The following is a 12110-nucleotide window of genomic DNA, read 5'->3' as shown; positions in this document are numbered from 1 at the left end:
GAGGACATGAAACGCTCTCTAAGTGCCATTTTCCCTTCCTCAAGCTGAGCACTCTACTGACAAAAGGATAAAAGAAACGAGGAGGGAAAACACCTCCACTCTAATTCGGTTTAGGGCAAGGCTTCAGTAGCAACAGTAGAAGCAGAGAAAAGGCAGAAGAAAGCTTTTCTTCCACCAACTTCTACCAAACAAGATTCGCCTCCAAAATCCTATCAGCATTTCTATAATCACTTGGTGCAAACCAGTGACCATTTCATAATGTTAAGGCATTATGCAAATTCCTTGTTTAAAAAAATTTTAGAAACAAGGGAGTAAAAAAAAAAGTGTTACAGACTGTGGTTTATGCTCATAAAAAGATTACTGAGAACTATAAACATTGGAACTACCACAAATATTAAATGGCACCTTTAACAAAAAAAATCAGTCAAATCCACATCCATTAATACCGTGATAAGGAAAATCAAAACCTATTTACTCTGGCCTACTGTCAAGATTTTCCTAAAACAAAGTTCTGTCCAGAAACTCTAGATAACAAAAGCATCATGTTTCTGAAGATGGAATGACAAATTTAAATGCATAATAATACTCATGATAGTTTTAAGTTAGGCAAAGTACAACTTTCTAAATTGCATGATCACATCTCAGCTATTCAGAAGCAACAACCAGTTTCTTTGTAGGTCAGGATAAATGGAAACTGTGGGTGTGCAATTATCAGTTACACTCATACTCTGAGCCTTCACTCCTTGAAGGTCATAGACGCTTGTTTCCACCTCATGTAAACTGTGTGAAGATACTGCAAGCCGTAATTATCACATGCAATGATGTCCCCACCCTAACTTCAGTTCCCCAAGCATACTTATTCAGAATTTTACCCCAATCTGTTTCTCAAAAAAAAACCAGTGTATTTTCTGAAACTTCAGTCATGTTTTAAAATATTACAAGATTTTTCTTAAGATTAGATAAAATATTGTCAAGTTACAACTATTTAACTACAGCAAGCTTTAAACATTTATGTTAATAGAGGAATTAAACCACTGTTCAAATGTCTCAGTGTCTGAACCTCAGGAACACCTAAAGCTACAAATCATGTTCTCAACTGTACCTAGCTACCACTGGGCAGAGTAAAAAGGAATCACTAATTAGGCCATAATTAGGACTCTTACTCTCAGGTTCAGAGGGATTCCCTATTGCATCTCTAAGTTGTCCCCGAGTAAATGACCAAACTGAAATGTTTTACAACTGTGTAACCTAAACAGTCCCAGTAATGCTATTCCAGTTAGTACAAACAATACAACTATTACTACTACCAATAATAACACTAATAATATGATTAATAGCTTAAAACTCTCCCACTGGAACAGAGAATGCCAAGTTTCATTCCCTGCTCCCAGGACTATTTAACATTAGAAAATAATTTTATATGCAAAAACTGTAACCTTCCAAGTTAACATCTGAATCATTACTGTCCAGATTGAGAAGAGCCATGCAGAATGCCACGCTAATTTCAAGAAGAAACCAAAGCCTCTGCAGCTTCACAAATGTGCTTCCCAAGAAGAAGAGCTTATTCTCACTGGCTCCATGAATATTCTGCTCTCTTATGCTGTCCTATTTTACTGTAACAGGAGAATGGAAGCAGCCACCCAGTACAAGCCAGGTAACAGGGCAACGGCAGGGAAAGCCTCTCATGACAACAGCCACAGGAAACCGACCTGGAATCAGCAGAGGTGGTACAGACTCAACTCAGGGAAGGTTGGGATGGGGCATGGGGGCCAGTGAAAGGGAGTGGGAAGAGTGCTTTCTTTTCCTTCAGTCAGCAGGAACTTCATCTTGCTTGTGTTAGGTGTTGGCTGAGCCTGCTTACCCACTGAGGCACTGAACCTCGACACTGAATTTGTAAACTCTGCCACTGAAAGGCTGAGACAGGCAGCAAGACAGTCAATCCTACTTCATGGCAGCAATTCTGAATATATACAAAGACAGAACTTTCAGTATCTGCAAAAACTTTAATGGCAAAAGCCTCAGAAGCGTTTAACTTTTCAGGTGTCCCATTTTATAAGCATGGACTATGAAACCATCTGTTTATGGTAACACTTGGTCCTTCCCAATGAACTGTAAGAATCTGTATTTGTAATCAAGTCATTCTTCACCTACATCAGCACAGGGCTCTCACAGGAGGGAGGAGGGAAGACAAGATGGCATTGGTGCTCCTTGTGAGATATAAAAGGATGAGGACAGAGCATGCTGAACATCAAACTGCAGTATGTCATCCAAGGAACATGTACTAGGAATCCCCACTCCTCTGATCACCTGCCTTCTAGATTACTTACCCCAAATTTCACACACCAGAAAGCTCTTAGCTTTCACCAAGTATTTTACTGCTTCCAACTGCTACTCCCACCTTGTCCAGAATCTCCCACTGCCCCTCAAAATTACTCAAGGAAACTCACTTTCTGAAAATACACCTGAAACACCTGACTCCTGCCCACCTAGTCATGCTCATCAGAAGGATGCCTACAAGGAACAACTAGGAAGTCTAGGCTATGACAAATGCATGTCATGTCACCCTTTTTCCCCCAAACCAGTTTTTTTCTTAGGATAAGTAAGAAACCCCACCTCTGCCAGTGCTACATACAGACAGTCTGCTAATGGCCACAGCCTGGTACCAAGTGAAAGCCACTGTTCCCCATCAGCTGAAAATTGGGCATGCCCTGTTCCTCTTGGTACCCTACTCCCTCACCATTATCTCAACCAGCTTGTCTTACACCCCTGTGCCTACAGGAAAGTCACTACTTCTCCACACACAGATTAATAGTTTTCAGAATTTCTGCATGCCAATTATTTAATTCTACAAGTGTATCCATGTATCTGTTATGAAAATGAGGTAAACAGATAAGGTAACAGTACCACAGAAAGAGGAATTACCAAGAAAATCCTATTCTATGTATTCAAATAACTTAATTGTGGGATTAACAATTCAGTTGTTTTTAAAAACACACAAATGAAACCAAAGAAATGTGAATCTGAAGGGATCTCTTAAGTCCTCCAGTCCAATGTTCAATCAAAGCATGACTCCCACCCACACTAGAGCCTTGAATTTATCACCAAGGATTGGGATTCCACGACCTCATTGTGTGAAACGTGGTCCAGGGCTGCACAACATTCCTGGCAAGAAGGAACACTGAAGACCTCTTGCAACACCTAATGAATTTAAAGCAACTTCCCTAACACTGAAGTTACAGGAAGGACACATCCAAAGTTACCTCCTGAGTCTAAAAAAAAAAAAATACAAAAAGCAAAAAAAAAACCAAAAACCAACTCACTCATTAATTTAAAGAAAACCTGTCAGCTCAGAATCTGCATAAACTAAGAAACAAAAGGGATTCTAACATACACAGAGAGCATATGAATGACTAACTTTCAAGGTCTATCTTTGAGCACTACTACTCCTACATTCACTAAAGCCACAAATGCAGTTTACTGAAGAATTACACCAGAGAGCATTTTCACTGCTCAGCAAGTTGCTTTACATATTTACAAAACACATCCCAACAGTGCAGTATTTTTCAATTAATTCTCCACTGCAATACTTAAAATATTAACAGCACAAGATAGGTTCTATGTCAGTATTCAGAGCTTTCACATGAAAAAGCTGAAACCCACATCTGCTTCATTCAGTTTTATGAAGCCAAGCAAAGCCATACAAAGCATGCAATCTCAATACTAATGTCATTTATCTCCTGAGCACTTACATTGGAGTTGGCGAAAATTGAATTTGAGTTGGCTACAGAATATTCTGCATTAGTCAAGTCTTCATTGCTCTGGTAAAAGACAAAAATAATGTTTAGAACTAATACAGTCAATTAAGTTTATCTATGTCTAATACACAGCAATGTACTTACAGATTTACTACTAGGTCCATGTAGAAAATAATTCAGCGCTTGTGGGTCCCTGAAGGGGGGGAAAAAATAAAGACATTTAACACTTTTTGGAAGTCTTTTTTACTAATGAGGCTAATTTAATTAAGCCACATACTGTACTCATGTAAATCAGGGTTCTAGTAAAAACACATCTTTCATTGAACCCAATGCAAAGCTGAAAGTTTGTGTCATCTGGGGCTCTGTGTTTCTGTATCAGCACAACCTCCAGATGCTGATCATTTCTGCTGCCATTGTAACAAGGCATTTCAAGCAAATGAACTATGTTGATCACAAAATTTTAGCTGCACTCTACTATATTTCCCTTTATGAGGGTGATACTCATATTCTCTTAAAAAACATGGTATTTTATGACAGCACACAGTACAAAAACTAAGGAATACACTACCACCAAATAATGTGAGAACTAAAACAGGTACCACCTCTTCTACAGCTAAACTGTAATGCCTTGTTTAGCTAGCATCTAGTAGGGTATTTACAAATCTGATTCTTTGATGGGTTTTCTGTCACCTTTGACACAAGTTAATAAAAATTTATGATTGCCAGAGTAACAGTCCCCTCATGAAGAAAAAGTGGCACCTTTTCCAAGTGAAACCAACCATAGAAATAATTGACTAAATATTATGAATTTCAGTGTATTTAATTAACTTAGCACTACCACTAAACAAAACTCCTATTAAAAATGTAGTTGGATAGAATGAGTGTCAGAAATTCAAACAAATACAAATACATTAATTTAGCTGTATGCATAGAACAAGTGAAAAGAATACAAGGCCGTGTTACATGGGATTATTATAATGCAATAATAATACAGCATTTCCCTTAGCATAAGGAGTAAATTGACATGGGTTTCTCTGATTTTTAAAACATGTTCATTGATTAACAAGTAATAATGAAACATTTTTTAGAAGCAGGCGATTATCATGTAAAAAAGCAGTAACTAAAAATGTCTCCTTCTTGCTTGATGGTCCTAGAAAATAAAGATGCATAAAGTCAAAGATCTTTCAAGCTCACAACTACTCTCCTAGAAGGACAAACACACCTCTACTCCCTTTTTTTTCTGAAAAAAAAAAAACCTGTGTTCATGGGTTTACAAAAGACATGACAGTACTTGGCAGGAACTTTATTGTACTATTATGCTTACAATATTGAAGTGGTTACATATATTTTGAAACAAATGTCATTTTCATAGTAGATTTCACAGAATTTCAAAAATTAAGGAGCACAGAACTTATGATCTCATATAGGGTTGTATTATGCTCATGAGTTTTATCAGTAAAATAACCAGGCCATTAATACTAATCACCCTCACTGTCCTCCAATCGTGCAAAATGCAATTAAAAATTAAGAACACTTCATAACCTTAAATATTGTCTTTAGTACGGAAGGAATTTTAAATGGCACTTACCAAATCACAGATCAGTTTAAAAAAAAAGTTTTCTATTCTTCTAGATGCTTAAGACAATAATTGCTGCCAGGAGCAACAAGAACACTGTAATTTTCACACAAACACTCATCTGTATAGAGAGCACTTCATTTTCTGGACCACCTGTGATCTTGTAGCAGGATCCTCATGATTCAAGCTCATGACAGAGCACTTAATTGTCCCATGATCATCTTTATGCTCATGTTCCAAGCAGGAAGTGTTTTCACATGGCCACAATCAGTAACCTCTCACAACAGTTACCCCACAGAATGTAACTGAGCCTTCACAGGAACTGCTTCTGCTACTGATCCAGAGCAACCCTCAAACTACAGCAGCCACTCTGAGGCTGTTTTGGTCTTTCTGAAGTTACAGCTCTCACTGGTTTCACTGGAAGTTTTCAGGTGTGTAAGAAAGGTAAAAAGCCTAATTATTTCCTACACTTAGTAAAAAATTCTCATGTGAACTGGGAATGATCTTTTAGCAGGAGCTATGGGATTGATATTGGTCTAATTTCTAGCAGAGTTTGAACAAAGTATTGGGCATGAAAAGTTCAATTCTCTTCTTGTGTTTTATATGCATTTATAGCATATTATCTGTTCCTGAATACTGACACAAATGATAGCCAAAGGAAGGCAACTTGTCACATATACAATCCACACAAAACTTGTTCAAGCTTCAGCTATCCCAATTACTTTTGGAGATTGCCACATAGAACTACATAACTCCATATAAATCTGTTATGGAAATAAGGGGAGGGGGCTACAAAAAACCCACCAACAACACATATGTCCATTCAAAGTCCCTGATTCTATTAAAATCAACCATCTTTGACCAAAATGCTGGTAAATTCTTTGTTGTGAAGAGGAAACAGTACAGAGAGCTATTCTTTTTTCCTAACATTTAGATGCCAATGTGTATTGCTAGTAGAAATGAAATATTTAAGTATTCCAAATTCAGGAAAAAATAATTTTACTCTTCCCTTAAAATACAAGCCTAGTATTAAAAAATTATCTAGTCCCATGACTCAAAAATATTGACATCTTTGAGGATGTGTTTAAAAAAAGTTATTTGCTATGAAGTTTGCAGTAGCAGTAACATGCATCAACACTGATCTGGTATTAGCACTACCTGAGAAGAGAATCCATTCTCCAAGAACACACATTCCTTAGCCTCTCCTGAGAAGAATGTCAGCAAGTGGACTGTCAGCTTGTATCCACTGGCATTAAAGGCTTTGCACTCCACACATCTCCACGTGGAAGACATGAAGCATGTCGGCTCATTTCACTGCAAGTCACCTCATCTTTAGACAATACCAAGACAGAATCACCTTCTAGAAGATGATTTTGCAAAATTATGATTCCCAACTTTTGTGCAACAACTCTTGTGGAAAACTTACCCAATAAGATCAAGGAGACAGGATTCATCATCATCATCATCCATGACAACTAGAATAAAGGAGAAGGTGGATATTTGATATGTATCACACAAAAGTTTGTTTTCAACAACAAAACCAATTTGGAATATCTTAGTATTTTTATTAAACAATTTAAGAAGTTGACAGTTGTCTACTATTGACAAAGTTTTTAAGTACTACAGATGTCTGCTGATTTATATCAAAATCAAATTCAGTTACATGCAAAGATTTACAAAATGCAATGTTTTACCATCCAGGGGGTTTTTAGAATTTGAAGTCAGAGAAAGACAAATGATTAACCAAACTGATTAAAAATAACTTCTACAACTTAAAGAAGTAAAAATATCAACACTGAATGCAATCTAAGACTCCAATTAAAATGCTTCTATAGGAATTTATTCCCAGCTAATCCCAGAGAGGGAATAACTAAGCACTACAGAGCCTACAAAAACTGTTACAAATTAGTGGCTGTAGCCACTAATTTGAGCAGCCAAAAAGGTAAACAAACTTAGGTCAATGTCACAAGGATGCTGCTACAGTCTAGAATCAAAACCATAGCCAAAACATGACTAAGCATTAAAACAAACACTGTTTTCTAACAGACCTTTCTTAGCAAAAGCTAAGTGTCAGTGTGGCCACTTCCAGTTTCTCCTCAGCAATATTCAGGAGAGCACTTAAACTTGAGTTTAACGGTACAGAGTTCTGACAGCCCCTTTAGCAATGGGTAGGGAGGGAATTCATGCGCCCTGCCCAACCTGAGGGCAACTACCAAATGCAGAGCACTTTAAGCCTCACAGTGTCACAACCACCAACTCCTCACACACTGCCCACTCCATCAGGGACTGCTGCACCACAAAGTCTCACACTCACTCTCCCCTCCAACTGCTGCTCCTTCAAAGCTTCTGTTTGCATATTCTGGGCTCTCCTATTCATCCCAGACTATCATCCCTCTTGCCCATAACTGTGAGGATCCCATCTAATCCACCAGTTCAAATACCAACTGATGTTATTGTTACCAAAACTTCTTGGTACCCCAGCTTCCTTGAAGTTATCCAATCTCATATTTAGCATATTTTCTACTCACATCAAGTTGATCATTGCATTCCATGCTTGTTTCTTTCTCAAATTCCCTTTAAAGTTGTGCTGTCATACTTATCACTCAAATGTTATAACACAGTTTTGGCTTTAATTCGTTCTGCTCTCTCTCTTATTTCTTGACAAATAGAAACTTACTGTCCCTGACCAGATCCATGTGAGTCATTCCTCATCCTGATCTCCATAATGATTAAACACTGACGGGACTGAAGCACCTGCTATACAAGAGACTGAGAGCACCAGGACTGTTCTGCCTGAGGAACAGAAAACCATGGGGGAATCCTTATCTTGTACATAAATACCTGGTGGGGGAGTGTTAAGAATACAGAGACAAATATTTCTCAGTGATACCCAGGCAATGAACAAGAGGCAAAGGGCACAAATCAAAACAAAATAAACCAAAAAGTCCATGTAGACAAAAGAAAAAACTTTTTTAAAACTCTGAGGGTAGCCAAATACTGGCACAAGTTTTTCAGCAAGGTAATGGAGTCTCCATCCTTGGAGATACCCAGGGCACAGCTGGACCACAACCTTGACCTGCGTGCTCTGACCCTGAGCAGCCTGCTCTGGTTGAGTCTGCTCTGAGCAGGACAGGGGATAACGTGACCTCCACATATTCATTCCCACCTTGGCTGTCCTGTGATTCTGTAACCTCTTTCCTGAAGGTTTTCTATACTCTACTGGTTCTGAAAATAGCTTATATTGCACACTAGCAGAGGTACTGTGTCCTCTATACTGCAGAGCCTGGATTTTGTCTGTCTCTGTGCTTTACCTTACAGTGATGGTGAAGCAGAAATGGAGTGCATGTCAGTGTGAGGATTATTCAGTATCATCTCTCAGGGAGGACAGAAAAACAAAGTATATTAAAGAGAACTACCTCAATGTTGACAAAAATCAGCATTCAGGAGGTGACTATTAAGAAAAGCAATTTCTCCCATGATTCAGCAACCCAGCTGCTTACTCTTGCATAGAGCCACCAGCTTGAGCACTGATATTGCAATTCAATGCTAAGCAAATGGCATGACATAGTATGATGTCAGGAAATTTAAATATAAATGTGTACTACTAAGAATAAATTAATAAGCAATTAGCATTCTGTTTTAACTGTAGTGATAGTACTACTTACAGAAAGCTGTTATTTCCTTTAACTGCTGAAAGCATACCCATGTCTCAAGAACAAGGTTCCAAAGTCTCCTAGCTAACCAAAAGCAAAAATTTATACAAAATTACCCTTGTTTTCACACTGCAAACCTACTTTTGTATATCCCAACCCATGTGTCTGTGGAAATACTGACAGCATTATTTAAACATCATAAAATGTCTTTCCTTTACATAACCAAATATTATCCATGATTTTATCATAATAAGGGTTCACTATTAGCTGAAGTGATACCACAGAGCTTTCTTCAATTAATACTCTGGAGGTATTAAAACAACTGACACAAATTAAGATAAACTTGTTAAATTCACTGAATTCTTCAAAATTTGCATAGAATGATCAGAAGGAAAATAAAATGCATGTACACACTGGTGTCAGAAAATCCTAACAGCAATACATAATCTTCACTATTACACCCACTACTGAACATACACTTGGCTTTACTAGCTAAATGTGATACAAGAAAAATCTACCCAACATACTGCAAACTCCTACAAGTTTATCCCAGATAATAAAGTTTTATTGTTCCACATGATGCCATATGGTGTGGGACATCCCTTTGGTCAGCTGGGGTCTGATCTGCTGACTATTTTCCTCCCAGCTTCTTTCACACCTCCAATCTCCTCACTGGTGGGGTGCTGTGAGAAGCTGAGAAGTCCCTGACTTGGTGCAAACACTGCTCAGCAACAACTAAAACATCAGTGTGTTATCAACTTTATTCTCATCCTAAATCCAAAACACAGCTACTAGAAAGAAAAGTAACTCTACCCCAGTCAAAACCAAGACAATATCCACCCCTTATTCTATTCCAAGGTCATCATGTCCCGGTCCCACACTTTCCAATGCATCCCACAAAATCACAACCACCTTTCCTGCCTTTTGCCATATATGCAGGCATACAGGCCCATAATCTATGGGCCACCCCTCTAAGATGTCCACTGAGTTCATTTAGTCCAGGACTTTGGGCTCCATCTGTCATATCATTCCTTCAAAGTGACAGAGATGGTAAATGCTGTTGGGATGATTACATGCTGAAATCTGGTTCATCACTGCTGTGCTTGTCTGGTTCCATCATTGCTGCTGCACTTTGCTCAGTTTCATCAGCACTCATTCTTCATGAATCTTACAGCAATACCATTGCCATGGCATAAGGCAACCAGTGATGAAATACAGCATTATACAGCACTTAACATCCTCATTGGTTGTTCTACCCCAAAATCAAATCCCCTTGAGTACACACCAGACTTCATCCCTCTGCATTACCCACTAAGTGCACCCAGGTGCTTGAGCAAATCCAATCCCATGGATGGGTCTACCTTTACCTGAGACAGGAAAAACCCAGACTGCCTTGCACAACACCATTTTCTGTGTGCACTATAGGAACTTTATCTACTTCTACAGGATGTTAAAGTTTTGATTGGGCAGGGCCAGCCCTTTTAGCAGATCCCCTATCCCAATGTCTGTATGTCCCCGTACCCCTTGCTCTCAGAGTGGCCTTGAACAGTCCATTGTGTTGTTGGATTTTCCCAGAGGCTGATGCATGATAGGGAAGAAGATATATCCAACTTTTATGCCTAGGAGTCCATGAGTTTGCTGTGAAAATGAGTCCTGTATGTCCTGTGGCTTCCATGTGCCAAATCCAGTCCAATAAACCTGGTAGTCAAACCTGGTAGTCCCCTTCCTTCACCCAGGTGGAGGCAGGGCCCCTCCAGTCCTGGTCACAGGATTTATTATTACAAACACAAATCAGCCCCCACACAGGCAGGGCAGCATGAGAAGCTGAAAAGGCCTTGGCTTAGTGCAAGCACTGCTTTGCAACAACTAAAACATCAGTGTGTTATTCTCAACCTAAAGCCAAAACACAGCACTGTTCCAGCCACTAGGAAGAAAATAACTTTGCTCCAGCCAAAACCAGGACACTGCAGGTTTAAATCTTTTTAACTAATGCCTATTTTCAACAAGGATTACCAAACGATTAGTGCCCTGTTAATTGCAGGAGAGCAACAGAGGCAGCAGCAAACAATCAGACAGAGTACTTGCATGCCCAAAAACAAATTCACCCAAAAGTAGTCATTGAGTCTACTTTGAAAAGTGGAATTTGAGCACCATGTGACCTTGACACAGATGATCATTTAGAAGTGTGTTAACAAAAGCAAGGCTGTCCTGAGGAATTTTCCTAAAACCTTTCCTATGGCACAAATGACAGAAAAGTTTGTCACTTTTCTTGCCAACTATCTTTTCTAGTTTTGTGTCCTCCTCACTGTTTGTTAACATACAGTGGGCCACAGCAATGAGTGATGTATGAAGTGGGTACAAACCATATTAAGCCATGAGAATTTGAAAATAAAATTTTCTACAATGAGTGAAATTAAAGAGTTATGAAGCCTGAACCAGTGGTCTTCAAAGCAGGATGTGTGCAAGAAAATCCAGTGGGGTGCAAGAAGAAATTATTAAAACTTCACTGGTATATGAAGTTGTAATATACACAAACATACTTGTGTATGCAAATTAATATAAATATATTGGGGACACATGCTCAAAAATCTTGCCAATAGGAGTGTGCAATCACAAACATCTGGAGACCATTGGCCTAGACCCTTAAACATTGATTCACTTCTATATTCGAATCAGTCTCTGGAGACTTCAGCCAGTGGAGGCTCTCGGTGAGGCTTGGCTGGGCCACTGGGACCCATCAATGCATCCAGGGCCCTGCCAAGAGCCCACACTAGAGAAAGCTGTGGAAAATACACTTTGGGAAGAGTCACACAAACTGCTGGAGCACTGTTACAATGCAGCCTAGGAAATATCTAATTACCAATACTACAGTGTCCTAAAAAAAGGCACAAAAAAAAATCTGCTTATAAGAAGTAGGCCAAATTCAGCCCTGCTGGTGCATCCAACTAATTTACAAAGGGCAATCCTCACTAATTAGTCACAACCCAGCACAGATATTCCCTGTAGCTTATTAGCAAAGCCCCTACCATTTTATTTCATACTTCTACCACACTGGTGAATACAAGATATATTTCAACTTGGATAACATGTACTTGTGCAAGAAGCCCTGCCTATCCCTTCTGGGAA

At 38.9% G+C, this 12110-nt stretch overlaps 1 protein-coding gene across 4 annotated transcripts in view; it reads right to left on the bottom strand.

The window, feature by feature from the left end:
- BICRAL (BICRA like chromatin remodeling complex associated protein) overlaps window positions 1–12110 on the bottom strand; it is a 44648-nt gene that overhangs the window by 13434 nt on the left and 19104 nt on the right. For all 4 annotated transcript variants that reach the window (XM_058800956.1, XM_058800953.1, XM_058800954.1 and 1 more), the window contains 3 exons: window positions 6758–6806; window positions 3900–3948; window positions 3750–3818 (listed from right to left, as the gene is read on the bottom strand). In XM_058800956.1, coding sequence (XP_058656939.1) covers window positions 3750–3818; window positions 3900–3948; window positions 6758–6801 — 162 coding nt within the window. In that variant the 5' untranslated portion in view covers window positions 6802–6806. The remainder of the gene's footprint in view (window positions 1–3749; window positions 3819–3899; window positions 3949–6757; window positions 6807–12110) is intronic.

The sequence above is a fragment of the Ammospiza caudacuta genome, chromosome 3, assembly GCF_027887145.1.
Source record: "Ammospiza caudacuta isolate bAmmCau1 chromosome 3, bAmmCau1.pri, whole genome shotgun sequence".
Lineage (NCBI taxonomy): Eukaryota > Metazoa > Chordata > Aves > Passeriformes > Passerellidae > Ammospiza > Ammospiza caudacuta.
Note: the sequence above shows the minus strand (reverse complement) of the source record. Positions and strands in the feature narration are given on the sequence as shown.